The sequence below is a fragment of the Cavia porcellus genome, unplaced genomic scaffold (genome assembly GCF_034190915.1).
Source record: "Cavia porcellus strain 051 isolate PalLab524CR breed Dunkin Hartley unplaced genomic scaffold, mCavPor4.1 scaffold_25, whole genome shotgun sequence".
In the NCBI taxonomy this organism is placed as follows: Eukaryota; Metazoa; Chordata; class Mammalia; order Rodentia; family Caviidae; genus Cavia; species Cavia porcellus.
In genome coordinates this window covers 16,171,347-16,193,107 of record NW_026947508.1, presented here as the reverse complement: position 1 = coordinate 16,193,107, position 21,761 = coordinate 16,171,347, and the positions used below count along the sequence as shown (strand labels likewise).

Sequence of the window (21,761 nt, the reverse complement as noted above, 5' to 3'; positions counted from 1 at the left end):
CACCAATGGGAGGAGGCATGCAGGAGCTGCAGGACCCTCTTGCGGAATAGAAGTGGGAGAGATGCCAGGCGCCTAGAGGCGGGGGAGGTGTTAATGAGCCAGGCAGCCTGGGGTGCAGCCCTGCCCCAAGCCTCCCCCTGGTCCTATTCCCACCCCAGCCCTTGTCTGTGTGTTGCATGAGTGTGTGTTGGGAGGCGGTCAGGGTTTGTACCAGAGGTAGGGGTCTCTCACTGATGTCAGCTCCTCCTCCCAAACCCTGCTCTCACTGCCCCCTTCTTCTCTCTCAACTTTTGGCCCCCATCCTCCTCTTACATATCTGCATTGATGTAGCAGCCCCCCCACATGCCTTGCACAAGCAGGTGTGCATGCCACCCCTGCCCCCACTCCCTGCATCCTGTACAGAGCCCCTAGCTGCTCCCTGCTGCTGAGGGCAGGACTGCGGCCCTCCAGAGAAGCCCCAGGAATGAGCCATGCAGCGCCCTGCCCCAGGAGCACCCCCACATTGGCCGGCCCTCCTGGGGCTTGCTCTTCTGCACAGCAGAAGGGAGGCTCTGTCAGGGAGGGCACGGGGCACAGGCCTGGGAAGATGTAACAGTGCGTTGCTTTCTCTTGTAGGGAAGCAGGATGGATGAACAACGATGCTCCTTCCCACCACCCCTCAAAGTAGGTGGGCCAGGCCTGGCTGTTGGAGCAGACTCCGTGCTGGGGGGTGGGATCTGAGTACCACTACTGCCCATTCTGGAGGAGTCCTCCTCTGTGCCAGCCTCTGTGAGCAGGGGTCCAGCTCCCTGCTCCAGGGGCTCTGAGATGAGGAGAGCCTCCCTGCTGTACCTGGGCCTCAGAGCAGCTTCTCCCTGCCTGCACCACCACACTCGTCCCTTGCTCCAGGCCTTGTCCCTTGGGCATTTTTCCTGGGATCTGTGCCCACAGCAGGAAAGATCCTGCCGGGACCTTGGCGGTGAATGGGCTCCTGCTCTTGAAGCTCCCGTCTGGGGCGGGAGGTGTGCACAGCTCCCCCAGATGGGATATGGTTCCTGGTGATTCAGGATCCCCAGCAGACTAGCAACTGACCCTGAGGGAATAGGCCCAGGGCAGAAGAGACGTCCTGCTGTGTCCAGGTTAGGGTTTTCAGTGTGGGCCTCAGACAGCAGTGTTGGTGCCACTGGCTTCTGAGCAGTTGGCAGTTGAGGGGGCACTAGACCATTGCACTGGAAACTGTGGGCAAGAATCAGACTGTAACAAGCCTCCAGATGATCCAGAGGGGCATCAACGAGCCTTCTGGCTCCAGGTAGAGAGCACGCCAAAGAAGCCAGCGCAGTGAGCTTAGCTGCCCCCTCCCAACCTTGTGGGGGCGCTCTGGGCCAATCCCTTCATGTAGAAGTTGAGGGCTGAGGCCTTGGCCCTGTCCTTCTAGCCCCGCAGGGCTGGCTGAGTATGTCTGCTGCAAAGCCTGGTAGGTGTGGAGGGTCAGGCCCTAGCTCCCTGAGCCTCTACCTGCTTATATTTTGCAGACGGAGGAAGACTACATTCCCTACCCGAGCGTCCACGAGGTACCCAGCTGGATTCTGAGTCCACCCTTCCCTCCGTCCTGGGGAAGTCCTCATGCAGGCCATCTGGACACTGAGGTCCTCTTCCCTCCCAGAAGCCTGACTGCAGGCTTTGCCTTAGGGGCTGGAGGCTCAGTTTTCAGACCAGGACTTCAGAGCCTGCTGGAGCCCTTAAGCTTTCTAAGCCAAAAGTCAGCCTCCCGGGCAGGCGGGTACTCCCAGGTCCCCTGCCTGCCCGCACCCATCTCTTGAGGGTGGGGCAGGGGGATAGTGTGGCTGGGTCTGGGGGAAAGGGCTGCAGCAGGGACCCTCCTGCCCCAGGAAGATAACTGTGAACCTTGGGGACAACACAGTGCTAGGTTGTCCTGTGGTACCCCTTAGCCATGGCAGAAGTGCCCAGATCTGAGTTGGAGGGTATTCTGGAGTCCCTAGAGGGGTGCTGTATGGAGTGCCTTTCAGCCAAGCCCTGCTTCAGGTCCTAGGGCGAGAAGGACCCTTTCCTCTCATCCTGCTGCCCCAGTTTGGGGGCTACTGGATTGAAGGCACCAACCACGAAATCACCAGCATTCCTGAGACACAGCTGCTGCAGTCACCCACGACCAAGGTGAAACTCGAGTGCAACCCCACAGCCCGCATCTATCGGAAGCACTTTCTTGGCAAGGTGGGTCCCAGTGCAGCCTCCTGGGAGACAGCAGAGCTCTTGGACAGAGTCTAGTGACAGTCCCAGAGCCCCAGCGGTCATTCTAGGGGCCATGCATGTAGATTTGTTCCTTCATTCATTCGACAAACATTTATTGCAGAGGCAGTGGGTTGCCAGAGTGGTTAACTAAAGAGATTACCAGTTTGAGTCCTGACTTAGCCACTTACCCCATGGGACATCAGGCACGTTGCTTAACTTCGGCGTGCCTCAGTTTCCACGTCTAAGGAAATGGTGGTAACCACACCCTTTCTGAGGGTGCTGCAGGGCTCTAATGAGACCATGCTTGTGAGACGTTTGGAATGGCGTCTCCAGCGGGGTAGCTGCTTATCAGAGCGAGCTCCAGTTGTCTTTAACTACCCTTTGCTAGGTAGCAGGCATACACAGCAGTAAACGAAGTGGACCCAGGCCAGCTATTGGGCAGCTCAGGGTGGGGGCTGGGAGGACAGGCATGTGACATCTTGACCTGGACTGATGTAACCACAGCCCTGCAGCAGGGACCCTGCCTAGTAAAAGCTCCCAGCATCATCACCCAAGGGTATTCGCAAGGATTAATGGGGGAGGCTGTGGGAGCTGGAGGGGAAGTTCCTCACCAGGCGCTGCCTAAGTCAGTCGTTGACAACCAGAGGAGGGGAGCATCCTGTGGGCTTGGGAGCCTCGTGACCTGGGTGTGAATCTAGGCTCTTTCTTCTAGTGACGGTCGTATGCTGGGGAAGTTATTTAATCTTGAGCCTGCTTCCTCATCTGTCAGCCTGAAGCGCTAAAAGCACACATAAAACGTAGAGCCAGGTCTGACATAGTAAACACACAGTTAGCCTAAGCTGCTAGTCCTCTCCGTGCTCCGTGCTCCGTGCTCCGTGCTCTCGTGATCTTGCTCTGCGAGAGCAAGATCGCCCTGTGTTCACGCCAGGCTACTGAAGCACAGAGAAGCGAACTGAGTCAGTCCAGGGCCCAGTTACTGAGCAGGCTTGGACCAGCTCTGGCTGACCTTCCATTAAAACATACTGTGGGAGTTGAGGGTGGTGGTGCACCGCTGTGTTCTCAGTTGGGGAGGCTGAGGCAGGAAGATCACTTTGAGTTTGAGGTCAGCCTGGGCTACACAGCAACAGCCTGTCACAAAAACATGCTGTGGAAGATTGGGCTGTGTGTGTGTGTGTGTGTGTGTGTGTATTGGGAGCCTGAGGTAGTTCCCTGTGGGGCTGGGAAGCTATATGACTTGAGCCTGGGAAATACTAATGCTAACCATTAGGGCTGGGGACTAACCCATCCTTCCAAAACACACACGCTGACCCATCCAGGTTCAGGAACCATTGCCTGGGGACAAGCAGGCCTGAGATGCCATCTCCCAGCTCAGCCCTTTGGGTGGGTGTCACAGGCACCCACTATGCAGAGGCTCACTGTGGTCTGGCAGTAGTGGGCTCCCGGGGACCGTGTGTGCCCGGCACATAGTTGGCGCACAGAAAAGTTTGCTACGGGAGAGATGTATGACAGAGGAAGGCGTAGGCTTTGAGCATGGCAGGATCTGAGGAGTCAGAGGGGACATGATGACAGGGTCAGGTTAGCAGACACAGGAGAGGGGGCCCAGCAGCTGGCAGAGAGCAAGGCCATTGCCCGAGTCCAGGTGGGGTGCCCAGGGTGGCTGTTGAGCTCTGTTCTGGCAGGACGAGGAGAGGAGAGGAGAGTGACTTTGGGGATTGACAACCTGGGATCCTGAGCCCATGTCCCACTGTGCCGCTGGGATCCTCTGCACTTGGGGGAAGACCCAGGAAAGTCCCTAACCCCTGGACTTCTCGATAAATGCTTGCCACTCTTCTGTAGGCAGTGCCAAGCATTTGGGGGGTCCTGCCACTGTGTGCCTCGGCAGGCCTGAGGAACTCTCTGCCCCAGGCTGAGCGCCCCTGAGCTGTTGATTTGTGGGCACATCCTCTGGCCCCCACCTCTTCTGGGTGCGGCTGAGCACAGGTGTTCGTATTTAAACAGAGTTTACTTCCGGGATGATTCCCAGGATTGGGGTGACTGAAGAGCCGGGGCTCGGGCCAGCAGAGGGGACCAGGGCCAGGCCGGGGTGGAACCTCTTTGCATTTTAGCCCTTGGCTTTGGGACTTCTGTGGCCGGAGGTGCCAGGCCTGGGCTCCCATCTGCAGGTGCTGCCCTTGCCACAGCCGCCCCATGGCCTTGCAGAGTGCCCGTTTGCAGCCCTTGTCCCCCTCTAGGTGAAGCAGGAGGGCGGGAATCTGCCAGATCAGTGCCCTATGTGCTACGGGATGCTTCACTTCCTGTTTCTCCCAAGCCCTGGCTTCAGGAGCCACAGAGCCCCAGCTTGAGCTGGTTGGCTCACAGTCTGTCTGTCTGTCTCTCTGTCTCTTTCTCTCTCCTGTGTACTGGAGCCTGAACCCAGAGCCTTCACACATGCTAGTTGGTCTTTTCTTATTGAGCACCTCCTGTGTGTCACATCGGAGAGGGCAGAGGCCAGGAGACAGTTCTGCAGGTACATGTGTGGCCCTGACTTTGCCGAGGGAGAGCCAAGGTGACTACAGACACTGAGCACTGCGCTGGTGCCAGGCACGTTACCTTTTACCTGTTACCACCAAGGTAGATGTCCTTGCTCCCATTTCATAGACTAGGAAAGTGAGGCACAGAGAGGTAAGGTGCCCTTCTCAAGCTGCCCTGCTGGGAAGACATAGATCTACCTGATGCAGAGTATGGGCACTTGCTGCTTGGCGAAGACCCAATCTTGGGTTGAGCTGGCATTTTGGTTTCTGGAAACCTCAAGCTGAACCTCCTCACCACAGGAACATTTCAATTACTACTCACTGGACACTGCCCTGGGCCACCTGGTCTTCTCACTCAAGTATGATGTCATCGGGGATCAAGAGCACCTGCGGCTGCTGCTCAGGTAAGGGTGGTGTCAGGGGGACCCTGGCACAGCAAGGGGTGCTGAGGGCCTAAACTGTGCCCACCTCATTCTACCCATTCTCCATGTTGAGGCCTGGGGAGGAGTTGGGGAGGAGTAAGTTAGTGTCTCTGCAGCCCTGGTGCCCATTGTCACCTTTGGTCTTCCCTGTGGTCATTTTGTAGAAGGGCCCCTTTCCCCTGTCCCCCTGTCCAGCTGCTCACTGTGCGGCTTTGTCCTCGCAGGACTAAGTGCCGGACATACCACGATGTCATCCCCATCTCCTGCCTCACGGAGTTCCCCAATGTGGTCCAAATGGCAAAGGTGAGGCACCGGCGGCCAGCTCTCGGTGCTGGGAGCCCTGGGGCTGTGGGCGGGGCTGCAGCTTGGCTGTGGGCGGGGCTGCAGCTTGGCTGTGGGCGGGGCTGCAGCTTGGCCCAGGCCTCCCTCTGCGGCAGCTGCAGCCTGCCTGCTCGCACCTCAGCCTGTCTCTCAGCCCCACCTGCCGCTCGCCCCACTGCGTGTGCCTGTCCCCAGCACCTGTCCCTTGTGTCCTTTGATGCTCTGTAGCACCTCAGACCCGGGGACCCAGTCCTCTGAGCCCCATTCTGAACAGCAGCCTCTGCGGTCCTCAGCACAGCCTGTGCTCTCTGCTGCTGTCCCTGGACTTGGCCACTGAGGCCAGAGCCCCTCCCCTCTCTTTGCCCCTCTCATGGCCTCTGTGGTCTCCTCCTGCAGCTGGTGTGTGAAGACGTCAATGTGGATCGATTCTACCCTGTGCTCTATCCCAAGGTATAACCGGCTCTCAGGCAGCTCGCTGAGGGTGGTTGGGTGCCTGCTTATGCCAGGTATTTTTCCTTGGTCTCTGTTTGATCCTTGCAATAACCCTGCCAGGTCCACAGTCCGCAGAAGAGGAAGCCCAGAGAGGTTCTAAAGATGCACAGCTGATAAGGAGGCCTGCATTTATACCCAGGGGTGTCTTTCTTGCAGGCAGGCCAGCCAGGAGGGGATTCCTGGAAGAGGTGGCCCCTGAGTGACATGTAAGCCCTCGTGGCTGAAATCTGGAGTAAAAAGCTCCTGAGGGGTGTTTGGAACCGGAAAAGGTGTTCGGAAGGAAGAGTCCCTCAGAAGTTTGGTTCCACCCCTTGGTTACAGAGGGGAAACTGAGTCCCTGGAGGCTGGGCCGGAGGTTCCTGGAGGCCTGCTGCAGGGTCCCCAGCAAGTCGGTGGGACTTGACAAACGTGCAGTGAAGTGGGTGTGCCAAGCAGCAAGCTGGGTGTTAGACCAGAGTGGGGGTGGCCTCGGCCACAGCCAACAGGGGCTCAGGGCCAACTCGGGAATCTGGCAGATCTGGGTTGTGTCTACTCCTGCAGACACTTGCAGGCTGGTGACCCAAGGCAGGCTGCTGAGGCTCTCTAACACCAAGATGCAGGGGGCCGGTGGAGTGTCTCCCCATCCCCATCCCCATCCCCATCCCCATCCCCCATGGGCTTACTTTGAGAATCGAGAGTGATCTGTGCAGTGCAGGGCACGTGGGGAGAGCTCAGCAAACAGCAGTGTGCAATGCTGCGCACCCTGTGCTGTCCCACAGGCGTCCCGGCTCATCGTCACCTTTGATGAACACGTTATCAGCAATAACTTCAAGTTCGGAGTCATTTATCAGAAGCTTGGGCAGGTGTGCCCCTCCCCACCCTGCTTCCGCCCCGCCTCGCCCTCCACCTGCTCCTTCAGACCGTCGTAGCAGGGCAGAGCGCCTGCCAGGGCACTGGTCTCCCAGAAGCCCTTGGGGCCTCCCTGGGAACAGCTGAGCGGCCACCTCTGCTGTCCCCAGCACAGCCCGTCCTCCTTTCTGCTGCTGTCCCCCAGACTTGGCCGTTGAGGGCATGGTGGGGGTGCTCAGGAGCTGCAGCTCCGTGACTGTGACTGTACGTGACCGCACCCCTGTGTGGTCCCCAGACCTCCGAGGAAGAGCTCTTCAGCACCAATGAGGAAAGCCCTGCCTTTGTGGAGTTCCTTGAGTTTCTGGGCCAGAAGGTCAAACTGCAGGACTTCAAGGGGTGAGTCTGGGGGTGGGGGAGCAGAGCTAGTCTGACCCCTGGTCCTTGGCAGGGGAGCCCCGTCCTGGCCCCACAGAGGCCTGGCTGGGGCTGGAGACTGAGCCGTGGCCTGGGGATCCTGGGGCAGGTTCCGAGGAGGCCTGGACGTGACCCACGGGCAGACGGGGACCGAGTCTGTGTACTGCAACTTCCGCAACAAGGAGATCATGTTTCACGTGTCCACCAAGCTGCCCTACACAGAAGGGGACGCCCAGCAGGTAGCCTGGGCACCCATCTACCCGCTTCCCACTGTCCACCTGTGCCCCCCACCTGCCCGTGTAGTATCCATCATGCCGGGCTCCGTTCCAGGCCCTGGGATTCAGGCACAGAAGCCAACCCTCCCACCAGGCGTGGGGCAGGGGAGAGAGGCTGCTTCCATCCAGGAAAGCCTCCACTTCCACATCTGCAAAATGGGGATAGCATTGGGGCTGACCCAGTAGGTGAGGGAAGGGACACATACTAAATGACTGGAATCAGAACGGGGAGTGCCAGGAGCCCAGTGAAGCCAAGCTAGTGCTTTTGTGGGGAGCAAGGAGTGTTAAGGGGGTCACATGGGGGCACTGAGACTTGGCAGCCGTGGGAGTCAAGAAGTGTTCAAGATCAAGTGACTTCGGCTGCAGGGGAGCTGGGAGGAGGAGAACAGCCTCCGCAGAGACCTGAGGTCAGGAGGCTCCCGGGAGCCGATTACAGCACTGGGCACCTTGTCCTGACAGCCCACCCTGCGGATAATGTGAGGAAAAAGTGGAGGTCGTTGTTCCTTATTTTTAGTGTTTTTTTTCTTCTCATGAGGTCCTCTGCTCATTTTAGCAACACGAGTACACAGAGAGGCGAGCTTTTCTATCCAATGAAGGGGTATTTTCAGGGAAATCTAGATGGGAGAAGGGCTGAAAGGTAGGGCCTGGACACCAAGAGACCTGGGTTCGAGTACCCCAGCTCACTGTTGGCAGTCACTTCTCTGTTGGCGTTGATTTACTCAACTGTCACAGTTACCAAGAAAACAAATGTAATAAGTTACTACTACATTTTTGGGGGCCCCAAACCCTTAAAGGCATGCTCTGCCCCACCCGCAAGCCTTCCTGCCCTCTGGCCTTTGCTCCCCCACCATGGCCAGGCTGTGAAGGCCCGTGGTGGCCCTGTGCTCAGTTGCAGCGGAAGAGGCACATCGGGAACGACATCGTGGCCGTGGTCTTCCAGGATGAGAACACGCCCTTCGTGCCAGACATGATTGCATCCAACTTCCTGCACGCCTATGTGGTGGTGCAGGCCGAGGGGGGTGGCCCCGACGGGCCCTTCTATAAGGTGGGTGACCTCAGAGAGCCTTGCAGGGGCCAGCAGGGCCCCGGGCGTGGCACTGCCTCATAGGCAGACCTCTGTGAGCCTCAGTTCTTCCCATTTAGTGGGGTGATTATGGGACAGTCGGAGGAGGGAGGGCTCCTATCATGCCCTCCTGCTCCCAAGAGTTTAGCCCTCGAAGAGGATGTCTACCGTTTTCTTCCTTCCCATCTGGGGTCTCCTTTCTCCACTTCCTTTAACTTCCTTTACCATGATCCATGGCCCTACCTTTCAAATACAGGGCAGAGGTGGGGGAGCTGGAATTTTGGGGAAAAGGATTGATCCTCCCAGCAGGCACAGAGCCTTGCTGACACGACCAGAGGCGAATTAGGGCTTCCTGGCTACTGTGGGAACAAGCAGGCTCCAGGCTCCACAGGGACAGCCGTCCTCCTTTCCAGGTCTCAGTCACCGCGAGAGACGATGTGCCCTTCTTTGGGCCCCCTCTGCCAGACCCTGCTGTGTTCAGGAAGGTGAGAAGCCCCCCTCAGCCCTGGCATGGGGGCAGGACTATATGGGGACCCAGGGCAGGGCATACATTTGTCTTGTGAGGCCCTGAAGCCCTGGCTTTTGTCTTCATTTTATCAAAATGTGGCCTGGCTTTTGTCTTCATTTAGAGCAAAAGCTTGTTTTGTTTAGTTTTTTTTTTTTTTTTTTTTTTTTGTCTTTTTTGAGACAGGGTCTGTCTCTGCAGTTCAGGCTGGCCTCAAGCTCACTTTGTAGCCCAGGCTGGTCTTGAACTCACAACGATCCTCCCACCTCAGCCTCCCGAGTGCTGGGAATACAGGCGTGAGCCACCATGCCTGGCTCTTGTTTAGTTTTTGAGACAGGGTCTCATTGTGTAATCCAGACCGGTGTTGAACTGGCTTATGTAGTGCTCTGATTCAAGGCCATCCTTCTGCCTCAGCCTCCTGAAGTATTTTTTTTTTTTTTTCTTCAATAAGGCCACAGAATAATAAACTGCATTTCTCATAGCAGACAACTTTAAATGTTTGGGGCAGGGTACGTGTCTCTGTCACCTCTTAGAAACACCCTGCATAGTGTGCTCTGCCCTCTAGGACAAGGCAATAGATCACCCTGGCCCTACCAGTGGGCTTTGCTCCTCTGAAGGGTGGGCGGCTGTGAAAGGACACAGGGTCCCTCACAGGTGCCCAGGCTGAGATCTGAGCCCCAGAGATGCCCTTTGGGGAGGGTCAGGTGACCCCCGGGTCCCCAGAAGGCTCAGCTCAGGAGCTCAGTGCTGACCTACCTTGGCTCAGGCCCTTGCTGGTGCTCCTCTGACTCCCCTTTCTTATCTCCTCCACATGGGGGCTCCCAGGGGCCCGAGTTCCAGGAATTTTTGCTGACAAAGCTGATCAATGCTGAATATGCTTGCTATAAGGCAGAGAAGTTTGCCAAGCTGGAGGTGAGGATGGGCTGTTGGGGCTGACTTACCCTTCTGGTTTAGAATTTCTGCCCCCACCCTACAGGGGAAGGGTGCGTTCAGACATTGTGGGTATGTGTGCACGCGTGTGCGTGTGTGTGTATCCACGAGCAGATTCTGGATGGCAGCAGGGTTCCATCAAGGGAGAGGAACCAGGAGGACAGAGCCCCGAGGTGGCTGGGAGGTGGGCAGGCCGATGCTCTGCTTGGAGGGAGCTGGAGCATGGGGACCGGAAGCAAGATCTTGCTGAGGAGCCCTGGGGGGCTTTGTACTTCCGCTGACCGAGAGGAAGTGGCCCTCACCTCGGAGAGGGACCAGGGTACCAAGACATGAGCTGAGGGACAGGGGTTGTCTTCCCTGATGCCCGGCCCACAGGAGCGGACCCGGGCCGCCCTCCTGGAGACGCTGTATGAGGAACTCCACATCCACAGCCAGTCCATGATGGGCCTGGGCGGCGACGACGACAAGATGGAAAACGGAGGCGGTGGAGGCGGTTTCTTCGAGTCTTTCAAGGTGAAGGGTCCCCGGGGTCTCCTGGGCGGAGACAAGGCTCTAGGAGGGCCCAGGGTGGCCAAAGGGGAGCTGGGGGGGGAGTGGCCGGGGAGGGGGGGGGACTGCCGAATTTAGGGTTCCTTTGAAGCAGGTTAGAGGTTAGATTGCCTTTGGGAGCATAGACTTGGGGGTGTGGTCTGCCTGGGGTAATTATTGGGTCTGGGAGATTAAGAGGGCTCTGATTGGGCAGGAGTTAATGATGGAGGTGGGGCCTAAATGTAGGGCGGAGCCCACCTGGAAATTCATAAGGCTGGAGTCCTCTGGGGGGCAGCAAGGTGCTGCTGGTGCCCTGGGCTGTGGCTTCCAGAGGGACTAGCAGAGAGAGGGGGGAGAGAATTCTGCCTTGTGAGGGAAAGAAATAGAGGTCCCAGAGGGCTGAGTGGCCCGTGGAGAATGACCCATCCTGTATGACCTGCCCTGGCTGTCCCTGGCCTAGCTTAGTGCTAGGCGTGCAGACTCCCTGGTTCAGATCCCAGCTCCGACATCTACCAGTTCGGGCATGCTCTGAGCCCTGGTTCCTTTATCCGTTTAGTAGGGTAATGGAGTAATGACCACTTACCTCATCTAATTGTTGAGCTATTTGTAAAGCGATTAGATTAGTGGAATGCAAGTTAAAAAGCAAAATGCAAAACCCTGGCTTCTCCTCAGCAATAATTGTCCAAAATAAGAGGCAGAGGAGATGAAAGCACCACTTCCCCTCAGCGGGGCCTGCACTCACCCAGGCTGCAGCCCCAGGTCATGGTCTCGGTGCTCCTGTCCGTTCACCCACAGGAGGAGGACTTCTGGTCCTCCAGGTGCCCAGCCAGGCCGCTTGAGTCTCAGCATCACCCAAGGCAGCCTTGAGGTCAGAGCTGTGGGCCTGCACAAAGGTGTCAGCCCAGCAGCACAGGAGCCCTGCCCTGACTGGGGTGGAACAGGGGGCTGCACACAAGCCCCGAGTATGTTCTTTGAAGGGGACTTCAGGGGTGTCACATCTACTAGGTGGCAGACAGGGGACCCAGGTTAGATTGAAGAATTTCTGAGGCAGCAGAATCCACAGTTCAGCCCCTAGGATTTGCCATATGGGCTGTAAACTCACTTCTGCCTCAGTTTCACCTCTTGTAAAATGGGCATGATGATAGCCCCCACCTGGCATGTGGACGTGAAATTCCTCGCCCCATAGTAAGCATCCTGAATATGGAGGTTAGCCTGAAAAAGTCAAGGATGCCAGGAGAGGTAGGAAAGAAGGAAGGAAGGGGGAGGGGAAAGGAATGAGGGAAAGGGAGCTTCGACACCCTAGAAAGAAACTGAGGTTTCTCAGGGCTCTCTGCGTGCACACACAGGCACGGCTCAGGGACTTCTGCTCTCCTTACGGCAGCCACGTGAGGAGGTGCCACATGCAGTAGCCTGTGTGACTCACTCGGGAGCTCGGGGAGGCAAAGCGGCTTGCAGGCCCCCCACAAGCAAGGCCCAAACCGCCCTCCGCCCTGTGTATGGCTGCCTCTTGTGTGGCACATAGGGAAACTGAGACCTCACAGGGGGATGGGTCTGCCTAGGGTCACTCAGAGTGACATGGGGGGGAGGGACCAGTTGCCTGGGCTCCTGGGGTCCCCCAACATGGGGGCTTGTGGGAGCCGCGCCTCCTCCACCCTCCTGTCTCCCCACAGCGGGTCATCCGGAGTCGCAGCCAGTCCATGGATGCCATGGGGCTGAGCAACAAGAAGCCCAACACGGTGTCCACCAGCCACAGCGGGAGCTTCACACCCAACAACCCTGACCTGGCCAAGGCGGCTGGAATAGTGAGTGTCCCCTACTCCCCCTGCCCTCCCCAGGGCCCTCAGTGCTCCCTATCTTCTCAGGTCTACCCCCCCCCCATTGCCCTGCTGTCCACAAGCCCTCTCTGGGCTTTGGACTCGGCCCACCTCGGCCCATGGGGGATTAGATGTCCTGGCCAGGATACTGGGGGCTGAGAGCCCTTCCCCAGCTCCTGGGTCCTCTCCTCTCCCTGGCCCTCTATTCAGTCAGGTGTCACCCTCTACAGGTTAGCTCAGGGGCAGCCTCTGTGTCCTGTTTCTCAATGAGTTCCTGGTGTCTGTTGTGTGCTAGGAATTTGGCTGTTGTGTGGTACCTACTGTCAAGCCTCGGATTCCTGGGGCACCTTCTGTGTGTCAGGACCGGGGCTGCTGTGTGTATATGCATTTTGTGAGCACCTACTGTGTGCCTGGCCCTGAGTTCCCATGAGCACCTACCATGCACCTGCCCCTGGGCTGATGTGTTGGGTACCTGCCGTGCCCGGAAATGGATTGTCGCGTGGGCATCAGCTCTGTAAGCACCAACTGCTGTGTGTGCACCTTCTGTGCGTCAGGACCTGGGCTGCTGTGTGAACATGTGATGTATGCTAAGCCCTGGACATCAGTGAGCACCTACTGTGTGTCAGGAAGGCACTGCTGTGTGGGCATTTCCTCCGTCGCCCCTCCTACTGTGTGTCTGCAGCAGCCAAGACCTTTGTGCCTGTGGCTATTAACGTGCCGGGAACCAGGCTGCTGTGTGGGCACCTCCCGAGGGAGCCCTTCTTGTGTGACTACTGACCGTCGGCCAAGTCCTGTGGGCATCTACGCCTCCCACAGTAGGCGCGCTGGGTGTGCAGGAGAAACAGGCCTGCGTCATGGACTAGCTGCTTTGCACCACCTTGTGGCCACCCCAGACACTGCATCCGCTGCTGTGCTCCCCACTCACCAGTCAGCCACCCACGCACCATCCACCTACGCACCCATCTCTTCACCCACCCATGTATCCACCCTCTCATCTGCCCACCCATCCATCCCCCTCCTTACCCACCCATCTACCTATTCATCTACCATCCATCCACCAATCTACCCGCCAGGCCATTCTATCCACCAATCCATCGATCCATCCATCTGCTCACCCACGTGTCTATCCACCTACCATGTGTCCACTTCCCATCCATCCACACAACCCACCAGTCCATCCACCCAGTAACCTACCCATCCATCCACCCACCCACCCACCCATGTATCTACCCACCTGTCCCTGCGTCTGTTCATCTATCCATCCTCCATCCATCCATCCATCCATCCACTCATCCATCCACCCATCCATCCATCCATCCATCCATCCATCCATCCGTCCGTCTATCCATCCATCCATCCACCCATCCATCCATCCATCCTCTCATCCGTCCACCCACCCTTGCACCCCTCCTCCCTGCCTTCCTCCTTTTCTTATTGACTGTCTGCTGCATGCTAACCCAGTACTCAGTGCTGTGAGGCTGCGTCATGTGGCAGGAGGCACCGGCACGCCCCCTCCACCTGCCCTGTGGTCTGTGTGGCTAGGGAAGCAAGGCAAGGCCTCTGCTGTCCAGCGGTCACCAGGTCCACTGTCATCTGAGGAGCTGGCCCGACCTCCCCCAGTGCTCCCTTCCTCCCTGCTAGAACGGTCCAGCCTCCTGTGGGTGGCCGCAGAGGGGTCCCGGGGACAGGGCCAGGCCGGCAGCACCCACCGTGGCAGTAACCAGACCCATTTCTGTTTTTGTTTTTTGCACAACTCTCCCTCTCTTCGTGTTGCTGCCTTTTCTCGCTCTTCTCGCCCCCCTCTCCTCCTGCTCACCTCTCTCTGCCTTCTGGAACCTTCTTTTTATTTCTTCCCCCCACCTGTCTGTACCATCCCCCCGCCACACTTCTTGTCCTGATCTTTGCTTCTTTCCTCTCTGTCTGTACTCTGCACTCTGGGCCCGTTTCTGCCCACCCGTCCATCTCCGTGTCCCCTCTCCCGTGTGCTCTGTGACCCCGGCTCTCTGCTCTGTCCGTCCCGTTTCTCTCCCCCCGTCCTTCCCCTCTGTCTCCCGCTTCGCCCGCCTCGTGTTTCCCTCTGTCCTTCCTCCTTCCTTCGCTCCTGACCTCTGTCTCTCTCGCTCGCTCTCTCTCTGCCCCTGCCCTCTGCCACCTGCCAGTCCTTGCTTATTCCTGGGAAAAGTGCGAGTAGATTCGGACGCCGGGGCAGTGCCATAGGCATAGGAACCGTGGAAGAGGTTGTCGTCCGCAGGGCCACCGGCTCTGGAGGCTGCTGCACGCGCTGTTCTCCGCTGGCTCTCAGGACGGAGGCCATATTGGGGACGTGGCTCCCTGCCCAGGGGCATGCAGGACAGAGTGCCAGCACCTCTCTGCACCTGCTTCCGGGCCTGGCAGCTGGGCCGGAGCCAGTGGCACTTGCCAGGGGCTTCTGACCCTCCCTGGTCGCTGCCGGGGTCCAGAACCCAAGACCCTCAGCCCAGCTGCACGGCCCCAATATCGCTGGCTCTGCATGCAGCGCCACCCCTCCCTCTGCCCTGGCCCCCTGCCCACCATGAACTGGTCTGAAGGTCCTGCCCCTCCGTGCCTCCTTGGGGCCCGCTTCCTGCCTGGGGCATCCACCATGGTGTGTGTGTGGAAACTGGGGTGACCTTTCAGCTGCTGCTCCCCCAGACAGTGTGGAGGTCCTGAGAGGGGCAGGGCTGACACGAGGTGAGGGTGGAGGCTGGGGATGTCATCTTCTGCTCCTCACCGCCCTCAGACTGCAAGTCCCTCAGAGCCCAGGGGACTGGCTTGGCGGTCATTCTGAGGACCTGATCTCGTCCTCTCCCAGCCTGGAGTGGCCGCGCCCACCCCCTGGCCAGGCCCTTCTCCTACACTGAGATCCAGGGCAGCTCTGCTGGGCACCCCTCTTCTCGCTGCCAGCCGGGAGGGCTGCCCAAATGCCACCTCTCCTCCTTTCTTGCTCATCACTGCTGCTTTGGGGTGGGGGAGTGGGGGGCACAGGGGCTCCCAGGGCAGCTGGGTGCTGAATTGGGGCCTCTCCCTGCAGTCCCTGATTGTCCCCGGGAAGAGCCCCACAAGGAAGAAGTCGGGCCCGTTTGGCTCTCGCCGCAGCAGTGCCATTGGCATCGAGAACATCCAGGAGGTGCAGGAGAAGAGGTGGGTGACACGCCACGGCAGAGCAGGCAGTGGGCAGTGCCCACCTCTCTGCCTCCTCTTCCCTTCCTGTCCCATGACAGTCCTGCTGGCTCCCTCGGGGCCCACCCTTGCACCTGGAGGCCTGAGGGGCAGAGGCCTTGCCCAGGTTACATCACCAGTGAGGGGCAGAGCTGGGATCTGAGCCCTGGCCTGTCTGGCCATCCCGCGTCCACTGCCCACTAGGTGTCAGAGTGAGTGCCGGTTTCAGGCAGGCCGCAGATGGGCTGGAGTCTGTGAGCATGTGCGTTGGCCGCTGTGTGCGGAGAGTGGCTGCTGGACACCAGGATGTGACCGTGTGCTTGGCTGATTCCTCTGAGCTCCATTACCCCATCTGGAGCCCTGGGATAAGAAACCAGCACATGGTGTCTGTGACAGCTTGGTTCCATGCATGTGACGGGGACAGGGGCATTAAGAACACTCCAAGGAAAGAGCTGGCACTGTCCTCACTGCCACCAGATCTCAGAATGCCACGCCTTCTGAGTAGAAGTCTCGGCACTGCCCTGTCCTAGCTGGGTGTCCTGGGCGTGACCCTTCCCATCTGCGCCCAGGCTCACCCATCACAGGGAGATGTCACAGGTGGTTCCAGGGAGGTGAGCTTGTCCCATCCCTGTAGCTCCTTTCCTGCTCATTGGCCAGCTTGGCTGAGGAGGCCCAGGGACAGCAGCAGGCTGGCCCTCGAGTATACACGGTGTCTGTGACTACCTCTAGCTGCCTGGGCCTTGTCCTACCCTGAGGCCAGGCCCTGTGCTGAATCCCTTCCTGCCCCCACAGGGAGAGCCCTCCGGCTGGCCAGAAGACCCCAGACAGTGGGCACGTCTCGCAGGAGCCCAAGTCAGAGAACTCGTCCACTCAGAGCTCCCCAGAGATGCCCACGGCCAAGAACAGGTGAGGCTTGCAGCTCGCAGAACCAAGGCTTGGGAGTGGCGGGCTCATGCTTCCCATTCCCTGGGCCTGGAGGGCCTCGGGAGGCTGGGCATCCTCTTGGTTCCTCCTGTGACACTCACCTTCCAAGCCCTGGCGTGCGGGGTGAGCTGTGTGTGTCATTTCCGGATTGCAGAATAGGAGGGAAATAGAGCCTCGGCCTGCAGTGAGGCCTTATGGGAGCAGCATTTCAGGGGAGTCTTCAGGGACGGTAACATGAGAACTGAGAGCCCACTGAGCAGTCTGCCAGACTGGCCTGGCAGAGAGGAAAGGGTTCCAGGTCAGGAGTCCAGCAAGTGCAAAGGCCCTGAGGATGGAAAGAAGGGGGGCGTGCATTGGAGCCAGGAAAGCGAGGGGCTGGGCCTGGCAGACGCTGTGCCGGGCGGTGCAGGAATGAGAGGTGAGCAGGGGCTGCCTTGGCACCTCGAGGTGCGTGAGAGCTTTGAATTTTATCTGAAGACAGACAGGAGACTTTGTGAGATTTTTCTTCTGCACTGGGAATTGAGCCAGTGGTTCATGCTTCTACACTGAGCTTCGTCCCCATCCGGTATCCACTTTGAGTTTCATGGAGTGGCCCGGGCTGGCCTCAAACTCTTGATGCTTGTGCCTCTGCCTCTCAAGTAGCTGGGGCTCTAGGCAAGGCCGCCCGCCCGCCCGTGGGAGATGTGAGTCAGAAAGAGCAGGGCTCTTGTGGCCGGTTTGGCTCTGGGTGGCGCCCTGGGGAGGGCACAGCAGGGGCACAGGCCCAGGGGCTGCCTCTCCCTCTCCCTCCCCTCCCCTCCCCTCCCCTCCCCTCCCCTCCCCTCCCCTCCCCTCTCCCTCCCCTCTCCTCCCCTCTCCTCTCCTCCCCTCCCCCTCTCCCCCTCCCCCTCCCCCTTCCCCTCCCCCTCCCCTCCCCTTCCCTCTCCCCCTCCCCTGTTGGTTGCACCCTTCTCTGGGTTGGGCTCCAGAGAACCACGAAGCTGGGAAGGCATGGGCTGGGGAGGCAGGCAGCAGAGAGGCAGGAAGGTTGGGTGACGGGGACAGGGCACGCAGGACCTAGAGAGGGGTAAATATTTGAAAAGCAGATGGGCCTTTGGACCCATGAAAAGTGAGACTTCAGCAGGAGGCACAAATGCGCGAGTAGAAAGTGGAATTGTGGGGGCTGAGGCAGTGGTGGCGGGTGATCTCTGTCCTCCCTCCACGGCGGGTGACCTTGGCCTGTGTGCCCACCCTCTTGTGCCTCACGGTCTCCTCTGTAAGGCGGGTTGCACTGACTACTAAGCCGGGTGGTTGCTCTTTATCCGGGAAGCCAGGAGAGGGACTGGGAAGGACGGTGGCAATCGGGGCGCTCAGAGGCCCGAGGAGCTGTGGTGAGGCCGTGAGGGTGCCGCAGGCTGGGCCTCCTGGGCAGGGAGCGAGGGAGCAGGGCCCGGCCGGGCGCTGCGGGTGGACGCTGGCTAACGGGGCGCCGTCTGTGGCAGAGCGGAGGCGGCAGCCCAGAGAGCAGAGGTGCTGAAGGACTTTTCCCGCTCCTCGTCCAGTGCCAGCAGCTTCGCCAGTGTGGTGGAGGAGACGGAGGGCGTGGACGGGGAGGACACAGGCCTGGTGAGACACCCAAGGGCCCGGGTGTACCACGGCAGCCTGGCGCGGGGCCCTTGGGTCCCTGGAGATGCTCTGGCCGGAAGTACAAACCTGACCAAGGCTGCGATGTGATGAGGGGACCCAGGTCAGAGGAGTGGCACAGACTGACCCTCCTTGCTCTGGTCTCTCCGTGGCACCACAGGGCTGTCCAGAGAGCCCGGACTCGGGGCCTGTGAGGCCTCCTGAGCTTCTGCAGGAATGCATTTCCCGCATCCTTGCCCTCTGCCTGACCGACCTGCCCTTTCTGGCCAGGTTTCCCTCTGCCCTCTGAAAGCTGTCCTTGCCCGCCTGGTCCAGGCGAGTTAGCGGCCCCACTTTCCGCTCTGACAGACTTCACTGGGCATCTGCTTCTTTCCAACTCATTGCTGGCACTGCAGGGAATGGGGCAGGCCGTGACCCTGCATGCTGGCTTTCTGGACAGGGGTCTCAGCCCAGCTGGCCTCCTATTCCTCAGGCTCCCTGAGGGCAGGGCCTGGCCTGGCAGGGCATCCGTGGAAGTGTTGAGTGACCTGCCTCATGCGTGGGGCCAGTGAGCGGGGCTAACCTTCCCACCTCCCCAGGAGAGTGTGTCATCGTCAGGGACACCCCACAAGCGGGACTCCTTCCTCTACAGCACGTGGCTGGAGGACAGTGTCAGCACCACCAGTGGTGGCAGCTCCCCAGGTAAGGGGGTGTCCCCGCAGCCCGGGCAGGGCTGAGTTCAGGGACTGGATCTCATGTCCAGTGGCAGGCATGGGGTGTGGCTGTCCCTGCCATGGAGGACAGAGGGGTAGATTGCAGGACTGACTGCTGCTGGGAGACTCAGAGGGTGGTGAGGAGGTGCATGAGGGTGGGGGTCCCTAAGGAGGGACCAGGCGGGCCTGGGAGCACCGTCCCTCCTGCCCATCCCTGCCATCTCCCTGGCGCCTCCCCTGGCCAGTGAGGTGGCTCCCTCCTGCCCCCCTCCCAGGCCTCTCCCGCTCACCCCACCCAGATGCCAGCAAGGTGGGGGACTCTGCGTGTCCCGAGATCAAGATCCAGCTGGAAGCATCTGAGCCGCACACTTCCCAGCTGGTATGAGCAGCCAGCCACCAGGGGGACGTCCCCTGGCTGTTGGGAGGGGATCGAGGGTCCCAGAGGTCAGGGGTTCCCTCAGCCGGGACAGCCCGGACATAGCCATGACTTGTGCTTTCCTGTGTTTCCTCCGCCCTACCACCCGCCCTGTGGCGCCTCCTGTCTGCACAGGGCTGTTAGCCAGCCGCCCGGGAAGTGGAGCTGAGCAGGTCAGCCTGGGCCCTGCGTGTGCTGGGGAGCGTGAGGGAGGTGTGGCCCTGGGTGGGGCAGGTGCACCTCTCTGGGTGGGGGCCTCAGCCCGCCCCCCTCCCCCGGGCAGTGGGGTGGATGAATACTGCCTACCCAGGAGCTGTTGGGAGGGTGTGATGGAGCCTGGAGAGAGCTTGGTGGTCACTAAGTGGGGGATGGAGACACCTGCAGCCCGGGGACCCCAGCTGCAGCCTGTGCTTCATGGTGTCTGCACCCCACTGTCCCTGCAGAGGAGTCCATAGAAGCACAAGGTGAAGAGGCTGTGTCACATCCAGGCCGCCAGGACCTCTGCCCCCAAGGCCACCCCAGCCCAGCTTCCCCTGCTTCCCACTCCCCCTCAGCCCACCCACCTGGGCTCTCTCCGCAGGGCGGAGCCACCTAGACCTGGGGCCGGGAGGCTGCTGGCATCGTCCCCAGGGCCCAGGCTGGGGGTCCAGTATCAGGCGGGGAGTGGTCAGCTGAAGCAGGACTGCAGGCCTGGCTTGCCCCACCCTGGGCCTCCACCCCGGCTGCCCCTCTGGATCAGGGGAGTGAGGGGGGAGAGCTCCGGGCACAGTGCCCACTGTGGAGGTGGCGCAATGTGAGGGCGTGGAGGCCTGGGTCCGGGCTTCTGATCCGGGTTCTGCTGTGTGGCTCTGTACAAGTCACTCTCCTCCCCTGGGTCTCTGCCACAGTGGACATCATTATTTCAGAGGTCCCTGGAGACCGTGATTCTGCGCACCTGGCCCAGAGCGGGGATTGTGCCCCTGGGACCTCCCCTCACACCACCCTGCTTCTTGAAGTCCCCAAAGCCCCAGGTGGGCTGAGGGCCTGGGAGCTGGCAGTGCCCACCACCCCACCTGCAGCCCCGAGCACCACAGATCTGCCGATGCCCTTCCACTGCCTACACGTGACAGACCGGTGACCCCCTTCTGGGGAAGGGGACCCGCCTGGCTCCTCAGCCAGCGTCTAGCTTAACCCCTGCCCCCTCCCACTCCTGGGCACTCCAGGCTGAGGGTCCCCCCATCCCCGGCCTGGAGTCATAGGCCTTGCCAAGCCCCTCGCCACAAAGGGGCAGCCAGGCACAGCTGCTGAGAATCCACGTCCTTGCGTGTGTCTGTCCACACTTTTTAGGCGCCACGCCAAAGGCCAGCCGTTCGGCCCCACTCCCACTTTGGAAGCCCCGTGGCCACGTGTATGTTGGTAACAGTTGTACAAAATAAATTCTATTTATCGCTATTGTATCCGGAGTTGGGCTGGCTTTGTATGCACACCACCCAACCGACTGCCTAGATTGAGACACAAGTCTGTCCCCATCAGAGCTGCTGGGTCAAGCCACAGGGTCTGTGACCACTGGCCACGGCTTCCTCACTGGGCACTGCCCTTCCTTCCTCTCTATCTCTTTCCCCACAGCCATCAGAGGGTGGCCTCTGAGACAGGAGGCCTTGAAGTTGTGGCACTATCTTAGCAGGGTAGTGTTGAGATTTTAGCTTCTCTGATCCTGTTTCCGCTTCTGTAAAGTAGGAGTGATCGAGCCTCTTCTGGGTTTTGTTATGTGGGTCCCATGAACTGGTGCATACAAACCTAGCACATGGCCTGGGGCACACAGTAGGTGCTCAATTAATGTCTTCCCGTCTCATGGGCAGTGTATCACTAGAATTTCCCTCATATGGCCGCCAGGGGGCACCAAAGTATCACTAATCAGCTGACAAGAGCAGTAGGGGTAAGTGGGGCACCGTCCCAGCCCCAGAAGCCCAGGGTAGTGGCTCAGTAGACTACAGGGTAAGGAGCAGCAGTGTTCAGGGCAGGCCTGGGGGTAGTGCGGGGAAGGGCATCCCTCGGGAGGGAAGTGTAGAGGGCAGAGTGTCCAGGCACCAGAAATGGCAGGAAGATGGGGCCAGAGGCCCAGGGCTTTCTTGGAGGGCGGTGGAGAAGCAGAGGTTACTGTTGGAGCTCGGTGTGTGGGGCAGCAGGACAGGCAGGACAAAGGAAGCCGTTGCTGGGGACAGGGTGGCCGGGTGCACAGGGGTGTTGGGAGGCAGGAGCAATTGGATGGGTCAGGCCTGATGGGCTTGGAGCTGGGTGGGGGTCCCAGAGGCCCCCAGGGTCCACCCTGGGAGTCAGGTGGGACCACAGGGCGAGCAGATTTTAGGGATGGGTTGGAGGATGCTGGCGTTGGGGTGAGCGCGGAGCTGAGCCCCAGCTGAGCCATGCTCCTGTGCTCCCTTCGGATGTCTCAGGCCACCCAGGGGCTATGACTCACCCCTAAACCCAGCCCCGGCCGGGTGGGGTTGGATTTGGCTCTTGGCTGCCTGGGCTCAGGGTCCCTCCTGGCCCACCCACGTGCCACAGGGTCTGGCCCTCAGCGCCCCTCAGACCATGACAGCACAGCACCCTTGACTCCCCCAGG

The 21,761-nt window shown here is 59.8% G+C and overlaps 1 protein-coding gene across 10 annotated transcripts in view; it reads left to right on the top strand.

The window, feature by feature from the left end:
- Window positions 1-20,595, top strand: part of Rap1gap (RAP1 GTPase activating protein) — a 61,194-nt gene extending 40,599 nt beyond the window's left edge. For 5 of the 10 annotated variants that reach the window (XM_063235709.1, XM_063235707.1, XM_005004315.4 and 2 more), the window contains 22 exons: window positions 616-663; window positions 1,512-1,550; window positions 2,023-2,208; window positions 5,037-5,140; window positions 5,383-5,461; window positions 5,876-5,929; window positions 6,730-6,813; window positions 7,095-7,195; window positions 7,323-7,452; window positions 8,378-8,533; window positions 8,965-9,036; window positions 9,882-9,968; window positions 10,362-10,499; window positions 12,185-12,316; window positions 14,488-14,565; window positions 15,378-15,487; window positions 16,298-16,411; window positions 17,911-18,034; window positions 18,631-18,733; window positions 19,020-19,123; window positions 19,295-19,332; window positions 19,603-20,595. In XM_063235709.1, the coding sequence (XP_063091779.1) occupies window positions 616-663; window positions 1,512-1,550; window positions 2,023-2,208; window positions 5,037-5,140; window positions 5,383-5,461; window positions 5,876-5,929; window positions 6,730-6,813; window positions 7,095-7,195; window positions 7,323-7,452; window positions 8,378-8,533; window positions 8,965-9,036; window positions 9,882-9,968; window positions 10,362-10,499; window positions 12,185-12,316; window positions 14,488-14,565; window positions 15,378-15,487; window positions 16,298-16,411; window positions 17,911-18,034; window positions 18,631-18,733; window positions 19,020-19,123; window positions 19,295-19,303 (2,052 nt within the window). In that variant the 3' untranslated portion in view covers window positions 19,304-19,332; window positions 19,603-20,595. The remainder of the gene's footprint in view (window positions 1-615; window positions 664-1,511; window positions 1,551-2,022; window positions 2,209-5,036; window positions 5,141-5,382; window positions 5,462-5,875; window positions 5,930-6,729; window positions 6,814-7,094; window positions 7,196-7,322; window positions 7,453-8,377; window positions 8,534-8,964; window positions 9,037-9,881; window positions 9,969-10,361; window positions 10,500-12,184; window positions 12,317-14,487; window positions 14,566-15,377; window positions 15,488-16,297; window positions 16,412-17,910; window positions 18,035-18,630; window positions 18,734-19,019; window positions 19,124-19,294; window positions 19,333-19,602) is intronic. The other 5 variants (XM_063235706.1, XM_023565709.2, XM_013153981.2 and 2 more) reach the window with 4 other exon arrangements.
- Window positions 20,596-21,761: the final 1,166 nt, after the last annotated feature.